General features: G+C 49.5%; 1 protein-coding gene across 2 annotated transcripts in view; it reads left to right on the forward strand.

Annotated features, from left to right (window-relative positions):
* Positions 1-1,315: 1,315 nt before the first annotated feature.
* Positions 1,316-26,331, forward strand: part of LOC135898316 (uncharacterized) — a 38,899-nt gene continuing 13,883 nt past the window's right edge. The window contains exons 1-2 of one of the 2 annotated variants that reach the window (XM_065427198.2): positions 1,316-2,565; positions 3,496-3,731. In XM_065427198.2, coding sequence (XP_065283270.1) covers positions 1,582-2,565; positions 3,496-3,731 — 1,220 coding nt within the window. In that variant the 5' untranslated portion in view covers positions 1,316-1,581. The remainder of the gene's footprint in view (positions 2,566-3,495; positions 3,732-26,331) is intronic. The other variant, XM_070538316.1, reaches the window with a different exon arrangement.

The raw sequence follows: 26,331 nt of genomic DNA on the forward strand, positions 1-26,331 counted from the left end.
GGTCAATGTAGTTGTGCACCTTTCTTTCTTGACATCATTGTCTAGAATTGCCAGGTATAAAGAATACCAACGCAGGTTGATAATTACGCAGCGGTTATAACCAGAGGGAAGAGAAGGGAAGCGTAGTCGAGGACGGCAGGAAACTAGGTGGGATGATGAAATTAGAAAATTCGCAGGTGCAAGCTCGGATCGGTTGGCGCAGGGCAGGGGTAATTGGAGATCGCAGGGAGAGGCCTTCGTCCTGCAGTGGACGTACAAACTGGCTGATCATGATGATAATGAGAGGAGAACCATTCAATAAACGCCCCTCCGTGTTTTGCACAGTTCAAATTCTGGAGGACAAGCACTCAGACGAAGTACATACACAGAAAAGAGCGACACGCACCCTGTGTATTTCATCTGTGTACTTCGTTTGAGCGCTGGTGCTCCAGAATATAAATATGCAACACCAGCCAGCCCAAGTTTCTACCCTGCTGAGGTCTTTTGCTAAAGCGGATACACTGTACTTTGAAATTGCAGAAAGTTCGGAGGCGCATGCACGGTGCCTTTATTTTACCTTGATGCGTTATTGATTGAAATGCAGTCGTGACGAGACGTTGCCGATGAGGCTTCTGTGTGGAATCGTTCAATATTTAAGCGTATTGTACGGCAAGAAACAAAACAAAGAAAGTCAGCCTTTATTATTATTTTTTTTTACAGAATATTCCCGTACCCACGGAGGTTGAGCCGACAAGCTGTTCAAACGTATGCAATTTTACGATTCACCATCGACCTTCTCATGATATTGGCTCCATCATAAATTTAAAATACAGTGTTTTTCTTTCGCTCCCTTCCATATTGAAAGACACGCACGCTGCACGCATGCACGCGAGCGCGCATGAAGGAGCTTCATCGATGTTAATAGAGAGTTTTAGATTAGGGGAGCTTACGTTCGCAAGAACTGGGCTCGACGGTACTGCGCATGCGCCGACCTCTACGTCTGTGTCTGCGTATGCGCAGTACCATCGCGTCTAGTCCTTGCGTCTCCTAATCTAAACTCTCTAATGCTGGAAGTACAGCACACTGTGTCCGCCATTGTCAGTCTGTATCTCCGCTCTCATAGACAAAGAGAAATTTGACGAAGCCTCCCAATAGTTTTTTTAACTTTTTTTCTTATATTAGCAATAAGTACAGTTATTGTCCAATATTTCATATATTTCTTAATATCGCCGATAAGATAGGTAACAACGTTGATATAGTTATTATGATTAGTTATTCCAGAACCAATAACATTATTTTTACATCTTCTCTTTTATTTAACAAAACACGTCTATTTCCTTTTTCTTTTACTACCACTGATTCATGGCCTATCTTGCGTAGTGGGTTGCGCCATTTCAAGTAAGGTCAATCAACCAATCTGGGGCAGCCGTGGTCAATTCCTCGCAATGATGACCTGTTACATTTTTGAGGTCATCATCATGACCATCTTTCTTGCCTTTCCGCATTGCCTCGTTTATTAGCCACCTGCTTCGCCAACCACAAGAGGACATCTGCAAGCATCGCCGCTCTCTGAACGAAGATAGGCAAGAAGAAAGGAACGGCATGGACCCTGCATCTCAAGGCATTCCACTATATCCGGCTGCATTCCATGGCGGCTCCAGTCTGGCAGCAGGACAATGCGGCGATGAGCGACACTCGCGCCTAATGCCACAGAAGGATGGCGGCCAGTGGGCGGGCTTGGACGCGTCGTTGGGGCAGCCGGGCCGAACGTCCTACCCGCTTAGCTCGGAGCCAAGGAAGGTTGTTGCTCGACCTCAGCAGGACGTCCGGGGCACCGCAGGGGCTGAAGGGCCCTCCAGTGCGGAGGCTTCAGAATGTCGACGAGCCTCAGTCTTTCCGTCGGGGGCCTCGAAAGCTTCTTCGGGACGCAGCAGCGCGTCGTACTCGTTCCGGCGGCACCACTCCGTCGCGGAGGACGACGACAGCTCGACGGTCTCGGTGAGCAGTTCCTCGACGACCACGAGCAGCGCTCACTGCTGCACATGCAACGCGAACAATGACTCCGACATAGTAGCCCCTGGTAGGCGACGTCGGCGTTCCAGGTCGGGCGACAAATTGGCCGGTACATCATTTCCCTGGACCACCTGCGTGCCCATGGCCGGACTGACGACGCTCGCGGCGCTCCTTCTCCTGTTCGCCATCTCCATGGTGGTGACATCGCAACGCCTCGCGCGGCAGTTTCCCGCTACACAGTACATCGACGAAGACGTTCAGGAGAAGGCTTTGTCACGTGCTACTACCGCAAACACAGGTGGCGCGCTGGCCCAGCAGGAAGGATTGGCCAAGGAGTCGCCCCCTGGATTATATATAGGCCGTCAACTGAACTCTGCGACAGGGAGCATCCGGAAGCAAGTTACACTATCGCCATCGATAACCGGAGCCGGGATTTCCGCGCACAGCGTTAGCGATAGAGTCACCAGCAAACAAAAAAGCAAGAAGGCTTTGTCGTCAATGCCGTCTTCCAGAGAGGATGTTGATGCTCAAGAGGCGAGCCTGGACAAACTGGTCTTCCCCTTTCGGCGACCCGTGAGTGCAGTGGTTTTTCCAGAGCTACAGGGTGCATATCTACAGCACGCATACGTGTGTTCCCATTTCACCATTCACTGGGTGTTTTGTCAACTGGGTTTCTAATGGAACTCCGTGCATCCTTCGTACCATTTCTTAATCTGCAGATTTTAATGAAAGCTTTATTGAAACTGTCCAGCGTGCACAATAATAATGACGTATACTTTGGTTTTTACAGACGCAGAATGCGAAGGAATAGACATTTACTGACCTATCATCTACAGGCATACGCTGAATACGAAAAAATGTTTAGGTAGCCTTTTCCTTTTTTGGAAAATGTCTGCTTCGCCCAAAGGCGGAATAGCGAAAGTGATAGCAAGGTTAGTCGTAGTGGTCAAGCTCATCAGGTGTTCTAATGATGATTCTAACTATATATAGAGACGACATGGTGCGATTGAACACGCGAGCAGAAACGAGGGAGCACGTGAGCTTGCGCAGCAGGGAACGTCTTTCTTGCGGGCGTGTCACAACGCTAGCGTGATCACCACCGGTTTCGCACCTAAATGGTGCTATGTGTAGGCGTTTGTCCACACCCAATGAATGAAATAGATTCTGCTGCAGGCTTCCTGTCTGTTCCGCTCAGGCCAGTGCGTAGACCAGTGCGTGCACCACACTGTGGTATACGCGCACAGATCCTCATCGGGAATGAATACGCGCGTAACGCTCAGCTGATTGACCAGAACGATGCGGTGCGTTTCGTCAATGTTGCAAGCAAATTCACAGTGTGTCTCTGGTGGCCTTGTAACCCTCCGCGGGCGGGCGTGCACGCGTCCTCTTTACCGGTATGGTTAGGCGGCGTCGGCGCCTTCGCCGTTCTGGGCGTCCCTGTTCACCCGCGAGAGAATGCGCTGTACATTGGAGCGGGAAAAATGTGCTCTTCGCTGTGCGCAGACCCGGCCCGCGTGTGGCTCCGTGTACTACACGTTCTGCGAGCGGGCCCCACGAGAGTTCCATTACCGGCGTGCAGCCAACGCTTGCGTCGAGACGGACGTGGTTGACGTGGCCAACGTCTGCAACCGGGGCGCCAACCGGTTTTCCACGCTGGACCTCTGCTTGGAGAGCTGCGTATCCGCCGAGCACCCCGCCGAGGAGTGCTTCGAGAGGCCGCTCTTCACTCGCTGCGCCAGGTATGCGGGAACGAGCGACGTCGTTTTGTAGCTGTGATGTGAACAGCGCGTAGAGAGGAAGTACGAAAATAACACACACAGCGCTTTTATTTCCCTTGCCCGTTCTTGTTGGCAATGTTCAAACGGAGCTATGCCAGGACACTAAGTGAAATTCCAACCGTTTAGCATAAGTTGCTACCATGCAATGCATGCCAATGCCTTCAACGACACGTGTTATGCCAAGGTCTGACCAGCCTACGTAGATCTTACAAACCATAGGTTACACAGGATGGCACTGCAAGTGCCTCTGCTTCAATGCCCGCACCTGTGTTACAAGTAGAGCGTAAATTAGCCCTTCATATTTCGATACCCGAAGGCAGCTCTGCAACACGAGGTTTCAAGTGTAGCTTTCCGATTAAAAACCCATCTGTCAAAACTGCGAATAATAACGCGAGTAAGTGAGTAAGCGCCTTCAAGGCGGGCGCTGCTGTACTTGTCGCGCTGGGGGCTCCCATTGAGCGCGTGTAGCGTTTGCAGAGCAGTTTCTGCGACAGCAGAGCCATCTGCTCGGAGCACTCTCTCCCTTCTGGTCTAGGTCATAGTTCCGTCTCGTTCCCGCACTGTTGACCGATGTTCAGGCGCCAGCCATGCGCTAGGTGGTTGCAGTGTGGTCGGTCAGCTCCTTGTTCTGCGTCAACACTCACTTTCCAGCTTATGGTGCGTTAGACGGGTTCTTAGCGTGCTCGAAGTCGGTTTGCAGCGATGCTCAGCTCTCTCAATATTGGAGCGAGAGAGCGCTATTCCAGCCGAACGCGCTAGTTGCTCCTAGAGCAATCGGAATAGCCACGTGATCGTGTGTTTGTCAAATTTAGGTCGAGCCCCCAGCTCGAAAGCGAAAAAGCCTTCGAGCCTTCGAGTGAACCAGGCGAGTGTGTTTGGAGTGATCGATTTCGACAAGCGGAATGTAAACCGCACAGCGAGAATGCTCTACAGCGCTCGAAAGCGACCCCGATAATGTAACAATTTGACGATTCGAGCTGAAAAAAAAAAGAAAAGCACAAGGAGAGGAAGCTTTAGCTCGGGCCAAACTCCGACGCGGCCTATTCAAATACATGTAAAACGCAGAAACGCTTTTCTGAAATAACCTCTGGACTGAAGTTAATGAAATTTGTTGCATTTGAGAAAAAAAGGTGAATTCTAGTGACTGTTGGAAGCGGAATTCGGATTTAGGGCCCGAATTTCACTAAAAGAATTTTTTTTTTAATTTGAAAGTTCGAGACGAATTGAGGTACGAAGTTTATAAACTAATAGCTCCGCATCAGAAACCGTCATCGCGGTTTTGTAAACGGCATCCATTAGATCATTCAAAGTGGAAAAATTTGCGATGTCAATTTATATCTTACGTGAATTTGTTACGTTGTGTACAAGGGTTCTGGAAAAGCCGCATTTCCATATTACTGAATTTTCCAGATTCATGTGTAACATAACAATTTTGTCCGCTTTAGTTGTACTATCAGATGCAATTCAGAGAATTACTTGCTGAGTTACAGAGTTGTAAACTTCATAGTTTCGTTTACGGAAAATTTTCGATTTTTGCCAATTTTTAATAAAAAATTGATGACCTAAATAAAAAAATGGCCAGGCTTAGCTTGGTTAAGCCAAGAATGCGTTGCATATTGCGCGAGTTGGTGCCCAGATTTTCCTCCGGCTGTCGTGACGTTACGTCACGTGGTTGCGCTAAAAGTCAATAGTGGCTGCCCGGCCGCGCCCAAGGGCTGAACTGAGTGATTGCAATATGCAACGCATAAAAATAGAAGCAATTTAATAACAAACATAGCAAATTAAAAGAGAATAGACCCACATATGAGACGCGCAGCAATGAAAAATGGTTCATACCCTCAATGGTGGCTGCCCGGCCGCGCCCAAGGGCTGTTGGAACCGCACCGATGGCACCGGCTGTTGGAATCTCAGCGCTGCCACCAGCTGTTGGAACCTCAGTGCTGACACCCGTTATTGCAACTGGGTCGCAAGCCCCAAGGGTAGCGTTGGCCTGGCGGCCTGGGGCACACTGGAAGCATCCGAAGGTCCCGGCAAAGCATGAGACGACTGCTAACAGAACAACTTGTTTATTCTAGCATCGCAAAAGAGCGGCCGGTCAGGTCGACCGAAGTGGAGAGACGGGAGAGCACGTTACTCAACAGAAGAAATCGGAGCCTCTCTTGGCGTCCGGGAGCAGCTGCTTTTATACTCTTGGCGTCGCGGGCAAGAAGGAAGGTCACGAGATGACACCACGTGACAGCGAGGCACGGACGGACTGAGAGACATGTAGAGACAAGGAGGTGACGCATCAGCCGGGCCGGCGCCGGTCAGACCTCCTCGCTTCACACTGGGGGAGCTCCTCTCCCCAGCTGCCGCGCTTTGACAAGCGTGGGCACACACACACACACGCACACACGAAGACACGTGGCACTGAAACATGCCGGGACGCGCTCGGCGGGGATGCGTCGCGGCCGCTCCGAACGGGCCAAAATGTCCGCCGTTGAATCCGCGCCGGCTACACCGCGCGTCATAGGCGAAACGTAACAGACCGCCCCGCCGGGGGAGGGAGATCCCGATGGTCAGGGGACTGCATCCGCTGTCCGGAGGGATGTCGCTCGATGATGCTCATAACCGAAGTCGGTCGTCCCTCGGCGTTTCTTGAGCGCAGCGCACCGAGAAGGCCTCGTTCTCACGTTCAGGTTCACACAGGACACTGCAAAGTGACTTCGGGAGAGTTGTCATTTTTCTCTCGTTCCCAGCAAGCGTTAGAACTACGCCGAAACTCAGCCGCTCAGTCATCAAGCACGGCACAATCCTCACTAAGCCATGCCAGGCTCTTTCCCCTTTTATACTACTGCCTAGTTCCTTACAGTAGTCTAGCAGCACTCAGAACGCGTCCACAAATCGGAAAATTGCACTAGAAAGCACATCATCACTTTGAAACACTACACAAAAGCAATATGGTAAAAATCCTGCCTCAGGAAGAAAAACATCAATAACAAATAGCTTTGAGGCTGATTCCTACGTTAGGGGACTCGACTTAAGCCATCGGCGTTACCGTTGAGACTCCCCTTTTTGTAACGCACCTCAAAGGAATGTTGTTGCAAAGCGAGGCTCCAGCGCAGGAGGTGGCCATTTGTGAAAGAGATGGTCTGCAGCCATTGGAGAGGGCAGTGATCCGTTTCGAAGCATGCGAAGCGGAGATCGCAGCGAGCGACCGTACACTAGCTCAGCTGGTGAAAACCCTGTTGCCGCATGCGGCGCGGTCCTCAATGCAAACATCACCCCAGGCAGAAACAGCTCCCAGTCAGTTTGTTGTTCAAACCACAATGCTCTCAATACGCGCTTCATGACGGAGTGGAGCTTCTCAACGGAATTCGACTGGGGGTGGTACACTGAGCTGTGTAACAGCTTTACCCCGCACCTTTCGAGAAAGGCTGTCGTCAAAGCGCTAGTAAACACTGTGCCCTGATCTGATTGGATTTCCGCAGGAAAACCAACTCGCGCAAATATGGACAGTAGTGCATTGACTATCTCAACTGAGCTGAGTTCTTTAAGCGGCACTGCTTCAGGGAACTTTGTCGCTGGGCAGATCACAGTCAAAATGTGTCTGTACCCCGTGGCTGTTACCGGCAGAGGTCCCACTGTATCAATAACGAGCCGTCTAAAAGGCTCCGTAATGATAGGTACCAACTTCAACGGCGCCCTCGATTTGTCCCTTGGTTTGCCCACCCGCTGACAGGTGTCACATGTCTTCACAAAGTGGTCTGCGTCCCGAAAACACCCTGGCCAATAGTACTCTTGCAAGAGACGGTCCTTAGTTTTCTTAACTCCTAGGTGTTCGGACCACGAACCCCCTTGCGACAAGCGCAACAGATCCTGAAGATAGCACTGAGGCACGATCAGCTGATCGAACTCCACTCCCCTGCGGTCTAGACACTTCCGGTACAGGACCCCACCTCTTTCCACAAAGCGAGCATTTTTCTTGGCGATACCTTCCTTGACAATGCAGCGTATGTTTTCTAGGCTGCCATCCTTCTTTTGCTCGGCTATCAAAGCCGACCGGCTGACTTTTAGCAACCTATTAAGTCCGTCTGACGTAGGCGCGATGAGCAAATCTTCAGATAGCTCTTCTAACTTTCCCGTGTCGGGCATTTCCTCTCCAGTATCTGGTGCCTTCAACGCTACAGGCTCAATTTTATTCAGCTCGGGCGTGCTCTGAATATCAGCTTGCTGCGCCTCTGACCCTTTCTCATCGTTCGAAAACGTCGGCCCCGCAACTACCGCCTTTGCAGCGAGCTCCCGAACCTTCGATCTGGTTAAGGCCTGAACGCTAGCCTCACCAAACAAAAGCCCCTTCTCGCGCAGGAGGTGATCGGACCTGTTCGAAAATAGGTACGGGTACTGGGGGGGGGGGGGGGGGGGGGCAGCATAGATGACACTGCCGCCTCCGTCTCAAGTGGTCCGAAAGGACCTTCAATGAGCACTTTTGCTACGGGCAGACACACGCTATGAGCTTCCACGGCTTGCTTGATCCATGCGCACTCGCCCGTGAACATATCGGGTTCTACGTAAGAGGGGTGAACTACATCCATCGTAGCTGCGGAATCGCGAAGCACTCGGCACTCCTTCCCGTTCACGAGGAGGTCTCGCATGTAAGGCTCGAGAAGCTTCATGTTCTCGTCAGTGCTGCATAATGACAAAAACACTACTTTTGTTTTTGTTTCCGGACACTGCGCCGAAAAGTGACCCGGCTTCTGGCACGTATAACACACGCGCGCTTGCCTCGCCTCGAACCGCTTTCTGCGTTCGGCTTCGGCTGCCGCCGTCTCCTTACGTTCGGTCGGACTGCTTTCACTCGCATCCGCACTACGTGTGTCCCCCTTTGCTCTCATGGGCGTGAACTTCGGCCTCTCAAACTTGGAGCCAAATTCACCCTGTTGACCGTCCTTAGCTCCGCGAGCCCGACGCGTCACAAACTCTTCGGCTAGCTCAGCGGCTCTAGCCACCGTACTAACGTCTGGCCTATCCAAGACCCAGTACCGCACGTTCTCAGGTAACCGACTATAAAACTGTTCTAGCCCGAAACACTGCAGAACTTTCTCGTGGTCACCAAACGCTTTCTCTTCTTTGAGCCACTCCTGCATGTTTGACATTAGCCTGTAGGCAAACTCTGTATATGACTTACTTTTGCCTTTCTCATTTTCTCGAAACTTCCGACGGAACGCCTCCGCTGACAGCCTGTACTTTTTTAGCAGACTCGATTTCACTTTGTCGAAATCCTCTGCCTCCTCTCTATCCAAGCGAGCGACTACGTCGGCCGCCTCGCCGGGTAACAAAGTGAGCAAGCGCTGTGGCCACGTTTCCCGAGAGAACCCCTGCTTCTCGCACGTTCGCTCAAAGTTAACCAGGAACAAACCAATGTCCTCTCCAAGCTTAAACGGCCGCATCAGGTCAGTCATTTTAAACAATACTCGTTCTCCTGCACCGTGTGCCTGACTTCCATTACGAGCGCGTTCCATCTCTACCTCGAGACGCTTCATTGCCAAAGCGTGATCGCGCTCTTCTTTTTCTTTCTCTTTTCGTTCTTTTCGTTCAAGCTCCTGTCTTTTTGCCGTCTCCCTCTCCTCAATGGTCTCAAGGCATTCCGACAGCTCGTCATCCTCAGCTCCTAACTCAAGAATAGCCCTTAGCAGTTCTGGTTTTCTGAGTTTGTCTGAGACATCCAGACCCAACTCTCTTGCAAGCTCCAACAATTTCGGTTTGCGCAACGACTTCAAATCCATGGCTGCTCTGAATGCTGCTTTCTCTACTGCCTACTATTGTCTTGCCGCAAACTAACCCGGCAGCAACGACAACCACAATTACCAGCTCTGTTTCTGACACTAACAAAAGCCTGGCAAAACTCAGAAGAAGAAAGCCCCGCACTCACCAAACCTCGCAGCCAAGAATTCAGCGCAGTCGTTCCGCTGCAGGCAATCAGTCATCACACAGGGCTCGTTGCACTGCTCCCGGATGGTCGTTGTGCTGCTCAGCATACAGTCAACCGCATATCTTCGCTGCTGGCCTCCGTTGTCGCGATCTCACCGCTGGCAACCAGATGTTTGAACCGCACCGATGGCACCGGCTGTTGGAATCTCAGCGCTGCCACCAGCTGTTGGAACCTCAGTGCTGACACCCGTTATTGCAACTGGGTCGCAAGCCCCAAGGGTAGCGTTGGCCTGGCGGCCTGGGGCACACTGGAAGCATCCGAAGGTCCCGGCAAAGCATGAGACGACTGCTAACAGAACAACTTGTTTATTCTAGCATCGCAAAAGAGCGGCCGGTCAGGTCGACCGAAGTGGAGAGACGGGAGAGCACGTTACTCAACAGAAGAAATCGGAGCCTCTCTTGGCGTCCGGGAGCAGCTGCTTTTATACTCTTGGCGTCGCGGGCAAGAAGGAAGGTCACGAGATGACACCACGTGACAGCGAGGCACGGACGGACTGAGAGACATGTAGAGACAAGGAGGTGACGCATCAGCCAGGCCGGCGCCGGTCAGACCTCCTCGCTTCACACTGGAGGAGCTCCTCTCCCCAGCTGCCGCGCTTTGACAAGCGTGGGCACACACACACACACGCACACACGAAGACACGTGGCACTGAAACATGCCGGGACGCGCTCGGCGGGGATGCGTCGCGGCCGCTCCGAACGGGCCAAAATGTCCGCCGTTGAATCCGCGCCGGCTACACCGCGCGTCATAGGCGAAACGTAACAGGGCTGAACTGAGTGATTGCAATATGCAACGCATAAATTTCTAAACTAACTGTCACTAGATTTGAAGTTTTGTTTTAAATACAATAAACCTCGTCAAATTCGGTGCAGTGGTTCTCGAGGAAAATGAATTCTCCTTTTACATGTACTTAGATAGGAGCAGCCAAGCTACAGCTACCGCTTAAACACTTCTTATGAGTTAGAAATGGGAAAGTATTAATGCTAAATAGAACGCCGCTGAGCATACCTTCGAGTTTAGGGCTGCGAGTAATGTTTTCGAATTTCGCTGGGGTGTACGTTATCAAATTTTGCGATTAAATTGGTGCAGATTGTTCTTTTTGCGGAGTTTCCACGTTAGCATGTAGGTTGTATACAGATCGGAATTTGGACGATATTGCTGAGAAATCACGGACGCCGCATGCCACCGAGGCCCTGCGCGACGAGAGACCGAGGAAGCAGCAGCGACTGCCTCGCTGACGACAACCCGTGTCGCCCTGCGGCGTCGCGTCGCCGTATCTGCTTCATCGAGGGGCGCTGCTGACGTCCTCTCACGCAACACGTTATGCGCTGACGCGGCTGAACGGGTTCCGATTCACACGCTCTGCTTCGTCGAGGCGCCCTCGTGACGCCGCGTCACAGGCGATGGGAATTTAGGAGCCGTTTCGGTGCCAAGACGCCGGCGTTTTCGCTCAATGGACTATTTGATACTCCCACCTCAAAAAGAAAGAAAGAAAATGAGCCAAGGAATGGAGTTTTGAACAATGATGCTGGCCAAAAATCTAATGTGTGTTCCTCTAAACAGTGATGTACAGTGTGTCTGCTTAACGTAATCTACACCGACGACAAAAACACGAACACCAGAATAGAAGCAGTGCTTGGAAGTACTGGCACAAATTTTAATAAAATTCGTGGCTTACGCATGCATCGCCACTTTTTTGGCATGCGAAACGCTTCTGATAACAGTCGTGCATGCTCGTTATGTCCACATATCACAAGGGTGCAATTTCCGAAAAGTGCTTCACAGTCACTTTCAACCCAACCAAAGTGCCACGTTGCTGGCTCGCTTTCCGACCTTGTTTGAACGCCCACGTATGCGGTTCACACAGTGCCCCGTCTGTCCTTGTAATAACTCCCGCATGAATTAGTAATCTGGCAAAGAACACTACATGGGCACTTAGCTGCTGTGGATGTTGTCCGCTGGGCTGTTTTTCCAGCTCAGGTCATCAACCGACTAGCTCTAGCTTGCTAAGGACTCGTTCACGCTTCACCTCGTTCCGTGTTCCATGCGATAATCTCTGTTAGCGAGGTCGATAATGAAAGATTCGTACAAGCAGATTTTTTCAGAATTACTAGAGGTAGGTAAATATAATATTTTTCGAATTTGAATTGAATATATGCATCGAATATCGAATTGCATATCGAATAGTCAAACACCGACGTATATATTTATTGGAGGAATATCTATTTCAGTATAAATATATAACACGCTTGTACTGGGTGGGAAGAAGAGCCAACTATAACGGACAGTTAGGATCGCTTTTGACCACAACATTACAAACTTTAACTGAAAATACTGTACGAACAGCCTATCAAGGTGTTTAGCGCCTGGTTGCAAACAAGCTTTACGAAGAATGAATGGCTGTGGTACTACTAGCTTTCCAAGAACGCTAAATAAATGGATGTTAAAGGAAGCTGGTAGATCCCACGCCCTGCGGGAATCGATGTCATGCGAAGCAGTGTTCGGGGAGCCTACCAAGTTAACAGAACGACCATGAGACCACTAAGACGTAGGCGGCTGTTTCACGACCTACATGACCCGCATGGCATGACCAATCATTTATGTTCGCCATACGCTCTTGTCATACTATGCCACTTTTGGTACACAGCAAGCTAACGAAACGACCATGAGAGCACCAAGACGTAGGCGGATAGATAGATAGATAGATAGATAGATAGATAGATAGATAGATAGATAGATAGATAGATAGATAGATAGATAGATAGATAGATAGATAGATAGATAGATAGATAGATAGATAGATAGATAGATAGATACTGTCAAAGTTGCAAATGTTCCCCAAGAATTAAACGCTTCGCGTTTAAAAAGAAGCAGAAGTTGTGGAAATAGAAAAACGCTGCTGAATGAATGAATGAATGAATGAATGAATGAATGAATGAATGAATGAATGAATGAATGAATGAATCAACTTTATTCCCCTTTTAAGAAAGGGGAGGGGCCGGGGGGATAGAAGGAGGTCTAAGTACTCCAGTCCCAGCAGGCGTCCATCACCACATTATGTGGCTAGAAGTCCGTCTACCAGTCGTGGTAGGCCTCCGCTAACTCCTCAGCCCACCTGAGGACTCGGTCCTGTAGGGTTGGATCGGAGCTGTACAGGGCAGTCTGCCACAGCTCCTGGCTACTAATTAAGGGTTTGAGGGTGCGTGGGGAAGTTTTGATGGGGCATTGCCACATGACATGAGAGAGATCTGCTATGGGGACAGGGCAAGAGCGACACTTGGGTGTCAGGTATGTGGCGGGAAAAAATAAGTGCAAAGTGCGCGGGGTAAGAAAAGTGCGAGTTTGTAGTTTTCGCCACAGTATTTCTCTCTGGCGCGTTCTAGACACAGAGAGAGGTGGATACATTAGGCGTTGGTTTCTGTAATGTATGCAAATTTCATGGAATGTGACGAGTGTGTCTTTATTGGTGTGTTGTTGGGAGCCATTCGGTTTTAGAGTTAGGCCCATATTTGCGGCCACTCGGTGCGTGAATCCTCGAGCAGCGGCATGACCCATTTCGTTGCGATGGAGTCCTTGATGTGCTGGAGTCCATACGAGAGCGATGTCTTTTTCTGGTGGGTGAGCTACAAGTAGAGTAGATGTGGACTTGTAGCTACAAGTAGCTACAAGTCCACATAGTACACTCCTTCAGCCTGTCCATAGCTGCGTTGTAGCGCCTTGGCTCGAAGTTTGCGGCGTTTGACGTGAAATTTGGGGTGCATGTTTCTGGGTAGGGGCTGGATGTGGTATTGGCCGTGTATGTTCGGAGGAAATTGATGTCGCTTGCTCTCGCTGAATGGTGGAGCATGATGAAGTTGTCTCAGTATCTCACGCCCAGCTTCAGTGGTGGTGAGTCTATGGTATTGCGATGATAGATGGGCTTCGGTTAATTCTTAAATGGTATTTAGTGTGGTCGTGGCCATCACCCCTTGTGTGGATGCTCTAATTGGAACACCAAGAGCCACTTTGTGTATCTTGCGGATCAAGCAATTCACAGTATCCTCTTCCTGCCTAGAGAGTGAGAGATATGGCAGTGCGAAGGTGATTTTGCTTAAGACAAAAGCCTTGATTAGATGAATTAGCTCTTTCTCTCGAAGCTCTCCGTGTTTGTCGGAGATCCTCCCTATCAGGCGGAGCGTACATTCTACCATTGTTTGTAGTGCTTGCAAGGTATGCTGATTTGCCCGGTTACATTGGAGGTGTAATCCTAGGACCCATATCCTGTTTACTTGGGGTATAGGGCAACGTTACTACAATAGCTTCAGTTTTCAAACTCGGCGCCGTTGCGCGGAACCGCCACCCGCTCGCGCCTTCGTGGCGCTGCAGTCCCGCCCAGCTTCTCTTCCTCACTAGCCGGCTACGCGGGCGCGCTGTACTAAGCACGATAATTTCAGCAAGCATGTCATCTGCGAAACTGCAGCCTTCGCCGAGTTCGTTAAGAATATTAGCAGACGATGCCGACGTGTTGCGTACCTGACTGCATATAGGCGGCTATCGGAATGATGTCGACAGTTCGGCGCGCCACTTTTTCTGTGCTCCCAGCAATGCGACGCTTCGCTCGGCGTGGAGCAGAGCCATTCCTCGTGCCGACCGGGAACACTCTGCGAAATCCACGGCACGCGCTCGTGCCATTGCTCCCGCGTTCGTCGCCGTCTTCCACAGGTGGCTGCGTTGCCGTTCATCATTCCAGCGTAGAATTTCACTTCACTTCTGTCGTCGTAATGGGGAGGCCACGTGTACGGGGGTATGAGCCGTTGCTTAAGGGAGTACGAGACACTCATTGTGTTACGTAATGGACAGATTTAACTTTGAAGAAATTGACTTTCGAAGAATCACGAGCGGCAAATGGCGTGCTAACCACGCCGCCGAGCAAACTCGAGACATCGAACGCAAGCGACAACGGCGGACTGCGGGCATACCGTCAGTGATGTCGTTCTCTCCGTCGCAACTGATTGTGTGTGTAACCTCATAATTGAGAAATACTTTAATGAACCCTCGGGATCAACCCAGTGATAAACAAAGGGGCCGCAAGTTTCAGATTCGCTGGTTAACCATCTTCACGGAGTGGAAGAGCCGATGATTTTTTTCTTTTCTTTTTTTTGGCTTGCGTGTTCAAAGACTGGCCTCATCTTTCTTTTTGTAGCGCTTTTTTGGCGTGGTGAGAAGCTTCGGTGGGGATGAAGATCATCCTACAATCACGCACTTTGGCCAGATCTTCAGGGTACTGAGCCTAAACTGCTCGAAACTTAAGAAACTGCACAAAATGTTAAGACGACAGGAAGAAACACAAGACACTTAGAAACGTAGCTTCTGTGCTTCGCCGTATGCGTTGCTTCCTTTCGTGCAGTTTGCCCTGCTTTAAGTATGAATCAAGTGGCTCGATAAATCTTATGGATGTAGGTGGATACCGCTTTCATGGTTCCACTAATTCAGACAAGAGACAACGCCAGCGAGCGTGAAACACGCGCAAACTGCCCGTCCGCACGAGCTGCGGCGAGGCGTCTGCAGTGGAGCTCGATGAAACGGCGCTGCCATCTGGCGGGTGTCACAGAAGTGGCGACAGCGGCTGCAAGCGCGTGGGCGGAGAGTTTTGCAACTGAAGCGTGTCTAGTAACGTTGGTATAGGGTGCCCTTCAATCGTGAGTTGGATATTCGGGGGTGAAGTCCTGAAGCGTCTTGTGGGGCGCAGAAGGAGAAACTGTGATTTGCTGAAGAACTCTGCCTGGCGTAGAGACATGTAAAGTGGCTTCTTGGAAGAAAAGGATCTGTGGTTGTGTACAGTCAGGGTTTGGACAATTCTAACGTAGAGATAAAACTGCTACATGACTAGACAGCAAGAAACACTAAATCCTAGACTACTTGCAAAAATCACTGTTTGTCAAGTAGGCCGGCCCCTCGAAACCGAAAACCAAGGTTGCAATATGTACTTTGCTTATACATCGCTTAGACAACATTTGTCGTTGTTTACCTTGTGATAATTTGTGAAAGTTTCGCTAATTCATGTCACTATGATGAAGCAGCATTTGCCTTCACGTGATCCAAAGTGTGCTAAAATATGCAGGCTTTTTTTCTTAATTTCTTACGAAACAGAATTTGAATGGATCTGCACACTTACTAAAAAACATTCTGGCCTTCCCGTAACCGAGAGTAGCTATAAGCGTGAAATGGCTACCGGCAAAGCAGATTGGTAGGAGATGATACTAGCCGCCGCATCACACCGCACCACGCCATACTGTGCACTGGTGTCCACATGAACTCAATAGTTTCCTGTCACAGACAGAACGTCATTGCGAGTATCGTCTCAGTCAAACGGTCATGCGCGGCGCTGCCGGCGCGCCGGACGCGCCGCGGACCTCACGGGCACTGGCGTTGAAAACAACACAGGCAACACTGCCTCAGAACCAAAAGAAGACAATCAAATGTATAGTGCCCTGTATCTACCGTTTGAACGTCGCTTTTAGAAATGACAAATCAAGCTTGAGCATACTAGAAGTTACGTCTTCAGTGATATTGTGAACGAACATTTGGAAGAACTTGTAAGCAATATTTTAGTAACTTGCTTGCAAATTAACTAACGTATGTAATGCGGTCTTGACTGGTTGCCGGATGATCTAGCTTTATTCTCGCAACTTGCCCGGATGTTCCCGTTTGAGTGCCCGGATAACGGCTCTGACTTTTGGCACAAGGGCACTCTAAGGTCCCCGACAACGGGAGCTAAAAGGAATCCATGCTTAAAAAGTTATTGTTAACGCGGGTGACGCGCAAGCGTATGCGTGCTATAGCGCACATGACGCTATCGGCCCTCGGTGCGCCTAGGCGCCTACACTGTCCGCATCACAAATCGTAGTCAAGACTAAAGCCCCTCCATCTACGCGCCACCGCCGACCAGGTTAAAGCCTGTTTCACATGCGAGCGATTGAGCGAATGGAGCGAACAGCGGCGCGGCGCTGCGAAGCTTTTCGCGAGGTTTCGTTTCACATGCATTGCCACCGCGCGTCTTCCGCCGCTGCGAATATCAATGTTGCTGGCAAAAAACGCGGGACTTTCCGCCAGTTTCGGTAGTTTGGACTACTAACAAAAGCATTGATTTGTCCCTGCTTCCCAAATTTTTATTTTATATATACATATTCTGCGTTTTCAATATCTAAATCATGCTCACTTTTCATCTTTTGTGTTTTTTTGTAAATAAAATGCGCATATGCGGCGCACAAACTCGCGAGCGGCTCCGTACGCTGCCATAACAGACGCCAGCGTGTTAACCATGGTGTCAACAGAGATGGATATATGTGCGCCACATGAGGATTCTATACAGATCTTCTTCTGCTCGCCTTAAAAAAAAAGGCTTTGCTCTAACTCTGGGTTCCGCGGCGCTGGTGGGTGAAACCTACCTGGGAGAATCGGAAGGAGGAATCCGAGTTGCACACCACGGTGGGTTGTATTTGCATAGAAATAGTACTTTACTGTGCAATATTTTTGTGCAGATGCCGCTGCTCATGAACGCCGACACCGAGTGTACTCAGAAGTATTATAAGATGTTGGCAGAAAAGTTTGAGGCGCTCCATGACCTGGCTGAAGGGTCGCTAACGAAGCCCTTCGTTGTGCGGGAACCTATACCGTCACGCCCAAGACTTGCAATGACTGAGGTACTAGGTAGTTCGCCGCCTTTTATCGATAAATCGCTTATCCGAGTACGCCAGCTTTACTTCTTTGCTTCCTTCCCTGTACATGGCATCGGGGATGCAAATTCAAGATGTCGCCCTGGCATTCAGAGTGGGAATCTTCACAGCTGATAGTAGCAAGTAAATAAACATCGCCCTATGCGCAGGCTTTCCCGCACTAGTCCTCCACTGGTCACGTGGCGAGACGGGCCGTTCGGAAGCGGTGCTGCCTCTCTGCCGCCGCGATGAAATTCCAACTTGTCCGAACCTCGCCGCTCCCACCGCTAGTACCGCCGCCGCCGCTCGAAACAGATTTCTGCGGCGCGGCGGCAGGATTCGCGAGCATTTTCGCTTGCATGTGAAACAGGCATAAAGTACCGCCAACCTACCCTCCTCCTACATGCTCCTCTCCCACTCATCCCCTCCGCTTCCGGCGTCAAGCGGAACTTACGTACTTCAGCTTCCTGTTCCGAGTGGAAGTGACGCTATGTTTTTTAGCGTTGTTTACTTTCGCGTCTACGGAGAGGCTTTAAGGCTAAACCCCATTAGCGCGATTTTGTGCGTGACAGCGACGAGCGACGGGTTCGCGCGACGGATCGGGCCGTCGCTTGAACAGATCGCTCGGTCTTGTCGCGCGATCGCTCGGTTTTGCAAATCTAGAATTCGTCGCTCGTCGCCCGGAAGTGCTATGAGCGACTAGCCAATAGCGGGAAGCCGGAACTGAATGTACATAACTCCAGTACTTCCGATTATCGCACGGAACGTGCAAACGATTAAATTTTTGTACGTGCAAGGATAAGAACCTACTGCAAGACTTTCAGAAATATTTTATGCTGCTTTTTACAGTAAAATACATCAACTTAAGTTAATAAAGCACGCGTCACGCTAGTTTCGGCGCCTGTATTGCTGCCCTCATACCGGCAACACTGGGGAGACGTCGCTCGAAGTCGTCGCTTGCATGGGGTGCAACTTGTAGGCGACGAGCGAACGCGACAGCCATCTCCATCGCGTCGCTTGTCGCTGTCGCGTGCAAGATCGCTTGCATGGGGTTTATACTTTAATTGCACCAGCTGCGGTTGAAACTGTTAATGCGATTCCATCCAAGAACCACCGCCTATTGTAATCGGCGATCTGGTCGTGTTCGCTGCTTCGCGTCAACCTGCGACGGGTTGTGCCACGAGAGACAACGTACAGTGGAATGTAGTGCCTGGGTGCTTGGAGACCGCTCCCGTTTTTCGTGCATTTGGAAAACAGCGACCGCAAACTACTACTTCAGCCGAATACAACAGCTTGTGCCCTTTGAATTCTTCTTGTTTTGAAGCATACATCCCTCCAGCCAGCACGTATGGAGGGACTTTAGTGAAGGAGTTCGCGACGCCAATTTGTACGGCAGACGCATAGAGATTATGCTGTTGATTCTGAGGTTGAACTTGTCTCGTACGGCAGATCGAAGGTAACGAATGTCCCAAGTGCGTGCACTGCGTGAAGAACTGCAATGACTGAAGCTATGAAATATAACAAGTTCAAATTTGCGTGGAGGGCATTCAGTGACATGGTGAAAACAAGTGTGCTTTTCTTGTGCGATATGAGCGGAGGTGTGCATACATCCCTCCAGCCAGCACGTATGGAGGGACTTTAGTGAAGGAGTTCGCGACGCCAATTTGTACGGCAGACGCATAGAGATTATGCTGTTGATTCTGAGGTTGAACTTGTCTCGTACGGCAGATCGAAGGTAACGAATGTCCCAAGTGCGTGCACTGCGTGAAGAACTGCAATGACTGAAGCTATGAAATATAACAAGTTCAAATTTGCGTGGAGGGCATTCAGTGACATGGTGAAAACAAGTGTGCTTTTCTTGTGCGATATGAGCGGAGGTGTGCAGTGAATTGGTGCGTGCGCGCGTGTTGTAACGCGTGCAAAGGTGTACGGCGAATTGTGTTAGTGTTGTGACGCGAGCAGATGTGTACGGCCAATTATGTTTGTGTGTTGTGCCCCAGCCCATGGCTCTCCGCACTTTGTCAGAGAAAGGGGACGACAGGCAAAGCGTGCGGGCGCAGCGTACGCAAACAAGCACGTAGGTGCACACGAATGACGCTTGGTGGTATGACTAGAGCGAGCTACTCAAATTAGCACCGGTTGCTAAGCACGGGCGTCGCACCATCGTCTGCAATCACAGTGGAAATTCTCCCAGCGCAAATACAGGAAGCGTAAACGCCGGAACCGGAAATCTTGAAACCGTACATGGCGGAACCGGAAATGCCGGAAGCAGAGATAGCGGAACCGGATTTGGTGTGAGGGGAAAAGGAGGTTGTCGCTACTTAAGAAAGCGGCGGTGGCGCGTGGATGGAGGGGCTTTAGTCAAGACCGCAGGCTCGCGCTTACGCGCCATACGGAGCAGCCGCCGGAGTAGAACGCTCCGTTGTATAAGCACTCGCTTACTATTTATATTACCTAGCATGGTGACAGCACACACAGGCAAATATGAACACTTCACACTCGATGACCGCGGACACTCGCTGTCAAAACGCCGGCGTAAGTAATCGCCGTAGCAACCGCGAGTGAAGTGACCTTTGTGCTGTCTATCGCTTCAACGCAAACTGAGTGGTGAAAACAAAGCGCACGCAAAGCTACGAGCTGTCGGCCTGCCTAGACTGTGCCCCCAAAGCAGATCGCTTTCTCCTCCCCCGGTGCCACGGGCCCGACGAGCGCTTCCTCCCCTTGCGCACGCGACATTGAGCCGCCATCGTTGGCTCACCGCCTGGGGCTTTCACTCGCACACACAGGGTACGGCGCGCGAGGGCGGTGTTATCGCGAGAACTCGGTACGTATGGATCGCAAAGAAAATCCTATAGCAACTGCCTGAGGAGTTCAACCCAGCGCGCCTCCTGTGGCACCTATACTCATAGACAACTTTCTGTGGTAATAAAGGGAAAGGGGGAAAGCGAGGAAGGCAAAGCGCGCACAAGTGAGAGCGCTACTGAAAAGAGTCCTGTGTTCTCATCCACATTAGTTTAAGCTGGGGAAGAGAAAACGTGAACACCTTCTTGGGAACAGTTAAGTAATATAGAACACAGCACTGAATGTAAAAGTTCACTTATTTTGCGGCTTTTCCCTTCCGCGTCTGGGCAAACGCGAGACCGTCGTGCGTGAGGCGGCGTCGATTCAGCGTCTGTCCGTGCAACCAAGAGCACTGTCGAACGCTGGCGTACGTCTGGACGCCGTCACACACGTGCAGCAGCCACGCGCCCGTAGCTTTCCCTTCATTGCCAGAGAAAGTTGCGCGCGAGTATAATTCCCCTTCACTTTCACGTGTGGTGCATCCGAAGCATAGTTCGGCAGTGTGGGAGATTACTCACACTCACCTCAATTTTTCCGGGCTCCGCACTCACTCACGCTCACCTCCACTCACAGTCACAAGCGCCCACTCACGCTCGCACTCACCTCCCCTCACTCTCACTGGCGCTCGTTCGCACTCACGTCCATTCACACTCTCTGGCACTCACTCGCACTCGCAGTCACCTCCGCTCACACTCACTGGCACTCATTTGCACTCGCATTCACCTCTACTCACACTCACTTGCACTCACACACACTCGAACTCACCTCCTTTCACACTCACTGGTACTCGCTCACACTCTAATTCACCTCGTCTCACATTCACTGGCACTAACTCGAACTCAGCTCCACTCACGTTCACTGGTACTCACTCCCACTAGCCTCGACTCACGCTCACTGGTACTTACTCGCACCCACCTCCGCTCACACTCCCTCACCTCTACTCCCACTCACTGGCACTCACTCACACTCGAACTCACCTCCTCTCACACTCACTGGCACAAACTCGAACTCACCTCCGCTCACACTCACTCGCACTCGACTCCACTCACACTCACTGGTACTCACTCGCACTCGAACTCACCTCCGCTCACACTCACTGGCACAAACTCGAACTCACCTCCGCTCACACTCACTCGCACTCGACTCCACTCACACTCACTGGTACTCACTCGCACTCGAACTCACCTCCTCTCACACTCACTGGCACAAACTCGAACTCACCTCCGCTCACACTCACTCGCACTCGACTCCACTCACACTCACTGGTACTCACTCGCACTCGAACTCACCTCCGCTCACACTCACTGGCACTCACTTGCACTCGCACTCACCTCTACTCTCTCGAACTCACCTCCGCTCACACTCACTGGCACTCACTCGCACTCTTGCCTTTAAAATGAGTGCGAGTGAATGTGAGTGAGTGCACTCATGAGTGAGTGTGCTGCCCTGGTCCGATCACAATTCGTGTATGTTCAGACCGAAGCTTCCAGTTTAGCACCTATTCCATCTGGAGTGGCAGAAGACTGTTTTGGGCCAGTTTTATTTTTAATATGCCGAAACGATTTGTCTTCCTTCGATGACGATTGTTTTTCGTACCGCGCAATTAATTGCAATGATGATCACCATATACAAAATTATACTCTGATCGCCCAAAGATAAGTAATGATAACAGTAAGTAGAAAGAAACGAATATCTGATTTTACTTGCATTATTAATGATAACCTCTCACTTGTGTATTTCAGGGTAAATATTTAGGTATCACTTTAACACACGCCACGTTAACAACATAACCTCAAGTGGAAATCAACGTACATGCTGAGCACCAAAGCGACTTATCTTTCTGAGAAGACGCCTTCGTCTTGCGCCAGCATACACAAGTCTGCTGACCTACAAAATCCTTCTTCGACCAATGCTGGAGTATGCATGTATTGTTTGATTTACGTACACAAAAGAAATCGTATTAGGGGATGCAGAGGAAGGCAATGAGGTTCATTTATAATAAATACAAGTTAACGGATTCATCGACTGAATTACTAAAAAGAGCTGGTTTATTAGCACTGTAAAGTAGGGCAGAACTAGCGCAACTAAAGTTCTTGTTTCAATTTATTCATGGTGACAAAACCGTTGACACATTCGTACAAAGTTCTTTGAATCGTTTGAGGTAAACAGCTACAAGCACTCTAGAACACGTAATGAATACTCCTTTAACTCAAATTGCTTTAAATATTCATATTTGATTAAAAAAAATTAGGGAACGGAACGAACTCGCGCCGTCCGATTTATATCATCATGCTATTCAAGAAAAACCAGTATTACCGCGCTGAAACACTCCCTGGCCATCCCATCACTCGAGTCACGCCGCATTATATCTCGCCTCTGTCTTCTTCATCATTTCTACTATCACCCACGCACAAGACACGAAAAGCTGCAACCCCCGCACAGGACGTCTAGCCGCCTAAGCCATGACCATAGCATCGCACGCATCAACTGTCGCACCTTAGCTTTAAAGTCATCATTTTTTCCGGACGCGATAGCACTATGGAATGGCCTGCCAAATACCATCGCATCATGCACTAACCGCAAAACATTCCGGGATAAACTAAATGACCATTTTTTCATGAGGGCAAAAGGTTCCTGTCATATTCAATTCGGCACTCTGAACAGCTGATTATTTTCTATTTTTACTTCTTTCCCTTGTGATTCCTTTTTCACTGTATTTTTCTCGTGTATTCATTGAGTGTTTCATATATATATATCTATATTTTTTCTTTTTTTTCTCGTGTTTCAATCCCGTGAATTTTACTTTGCATTGTATACGCGTGACAAGAACATTTTACTGTTACATACTCTTTTTTTGTTATTGTTCTCTTTTGTCAAAAAAATTTTTTGTTCTCTTTGACTTTGATTTTGCTCCCCCCTTATGTAATGCCTTCGGGCCTTTAAGGGAAAAAATAAATGAAATGAAAATGAAATGAAAAACTTAGTCTTTCCATTACCAACGCTTTCTATTTAAATAACTTCATGACTTCGAGCGGCCGCCAACTTCCACAGCGTTCGCTCGCAGCTTGCCCCTCGTTGATCATCGAGGAGGGAACGGTACGTAGACGAGACGACGTAAAATAAACTGGTTTAATACATCGCTACTAGCAAGCGAACATGGAGCAACAAAGCACCGTAGTGCATGCCAGCAACTACAAAAGTTAGAAGCATTCTTACCTACAGAGCCGCGCACTTTTTCTTTACATCCCTTACGGCGTTCTCTCTTCACAGCGCTGGAGCCTGGAACAAACAATTCCAATGCGTCTTTATGCTTTGAAGGACGCATTGGCGTTATTTGTGTACTCGCGCGGGGCGTGCCGTCCATTCGGTGTATTTGAATGAAGAAAAAAAAAAGCTATTGCGCGGCGTAGCGCGCGGGCATAAAGAACAACGAAAACTGTGCATGCCACATGGGGAGGGGGGAAGAGGTGGGGAATGCTGGTAGAGAGCTGGACTAGTCGCTATAATTTTAAAGAAGCTGCTTTGGAAAGGGGGCGCCGCGTGGCTGCTGTTCCTGTTGCCATGACGACGTAAGCAACCATGTGTGCCGCCACTTTCCTAAAGTATCGCCCGCCCGAAAGGGCCGTAACTGAAGGGCGCCTTGGCTCTAGCGTAGAAAAGAGCGGCTGCATCAACTCGACCAATGCGAGCCATGCGGAGATTCACACGGCCGTCTGGAACACGAGCACGGTTGCCTAGAATACTGGGAGAGTGTCCAAAGCGCCGGCTCCCGCGTGAGGCTTTTTGCGGAGAACTGTCGAGCCGCGCCGCTGCTGTGCCGGACCCGAGGACCCGTTTTAGGACCCCTGGGTTTTCTGCGCTTAGGGAACCAAGCGGAAAGCCAAAAGCGTCCGCTACGCGCTGTAGTTTTCTTGTGTTCAGTTTCTACGCAAGACATTTGGAGGCTATTTAACTTCAATGGCGCAGTATGGCATGCAACTTTGCCATCTTTAAGCGTTGTGTCAGTGCTGAAGCAGCAAGATAATGCAAAATCACGTGTCGAACGGCATTAGCGCGGCCTAGTTCCGCTTCTAGAGATCAGAATCGATACTGTGGGAGCTGTGCGTGCATAGAAACCCGCAAAATGATGTCGCACGGACAAGCAGAAAACGAAAGCAAAGTTATTCGCATGGGTTTTTGGCTAAAAGGGTGATGCATGCAACAATTAGGAGTAACGAAAAAGAAACTAAATTGCTCGCGCATTCAACTACAGTACATAGGTACAGTTACAGCTTCGCTCACTACTACAGGCTTTCCAGTCACGGTTGCCAGTGGTTTACTTACAGTGGTTTTCAGCGATAGCGCGCAGCAACGAGCTTCGCCGTGCTTAGACGAAGCTTGTAATAAATGCAGACATTATAAATAAAATCAATGTCAGGTAAACCATATTTTACAAGGTTTCACACAAAAGATGTCCCCCAGAAAGAGACTTTACAGACATCCAGATAAAATTAAATTAATGGCGTACGTATATACCAGTATGTTTTGCTGTATAAATTAAATAACGGAAGAATAAAAAATTCGGCAAGGCAATGTACAAACGTAAAAGTGTTATTTCAAACCTTAGAAGATTCTTAGAGAATCTTAGAAAATTGTTCAGGAATACAAGCCTCCTCTATATAGCTGATAAACATAATCAACAAATATAGAGACCTCCAATGTTCCGTGCCTGACAAAAATATAACGTGAGACAACAAATATTCATTATAAACAGGTACAGAGTTTCTCGCGAATCTCAAAATAAAGTTCATTCATTCTTTCATCCTCAAGTGTGCGGTATGCTGACCTTGCTCACCGACACTAATCAACAATGCATCGGCGCCTTGTAATGCTCTGCCACTAAAGTCTTCCGAGAAGACACCTCACTTCCAAACGTATCCACCTGCGACTATAAAATTTGATATGCTACCGTCGCAACAAAATAGAAACAAACTGACCTCGGACACGACTTCTTCGTCTTGCAGGCCACGCATTCTGTCTGCCAGCTCGATAGGGACAAACGGAGCTAACAACTCTCTTCCCCGTAGTACCTAGGCGAAGAGAAATCTCGAGGACCGAAAGTCCTCACATTTCTCTCTCGCAACCACTGCCCCTCGCGCATGCGCAGAAAGAACGGAGAAATCCAATTATGATGTGCTCGTCGCCTCGCCGCTTCGGCTGCCGCTGCCGCATCTCCACCTCACTCACCGCTCTTTTCATTCCCTTTTCCCCCTGTGCAGTGCGGTTCAGCTGTCCTCTACGGACAGACACTGCTCTAGCACTCCATAAGATATTTTCAGCCCCCTTCCATTAGGAATCTCCTCTCGAGGAAACGCGCAGGCGAGGAGGACGGCGGCAATCTCCAAAGGATGGCGCTACTTTATTTTATTGACCGGTTTTAGTGGCACCTCCTTTCACCTTCCTCCTTCGCGACGACTTGCCTCATTTAATAATAATAATAATAATAATAATAATAATAATAATAATAATAATAATAATAATAATAATAATAATAATGTATTTATTTGTGTGCCATAAAAATACACGGCACGGGGGACCTGCAGTAAAAGCTGTCATGAATGACAGTTTGACAGAGCCGTACGCCCCCCATACGAGGCGCAACATAACGACAAAAAAGGCATATAATACACGGTCTTGTTTGAAATTACACTTCCCGAGCGTACGGTGTAATGTACACAAATTGTGATGACATAAGGCAAGATGGAAATACAAATTACAAGCTCACTCATTTAATAAAACAACCCAATCAACGACGGAGGAGTCACAAAAGAAACAGCATAAATGCGGTTTCACTTATCCGCAAGAAATAAAAGTAATACATTATTTTGCATCGCCACTTCGCTCAACGTTACCTCTAGGTACCTCTGAGTGGGGTTGCTTTGCCTCGCGTTCTAGATTTACACTATCATAACGATTAAATGCCTTAACTTTGCAAATTACGCATTTTTGTGCAGATACGAGCCACTACGCTTTCCGCATGACAGGGCTGGGGAGCTGACCAAGGAATGCTTACACA

This window comes from Dermacentor albipictus, chromosome 5, assembly GCF_038994185.2.
Source record: "Dermacentor albipictus isolate Rhodes 1998 colony chromosome 5, USDA_Dalb.pri_finalv2, whole genome shotgun sequence".
NCBI lineage: Eukaryota > Metazoa > Arthropoda > Arachnida > Ixodida > Ixodidae > Dermacentor > Dermacentor albipictus.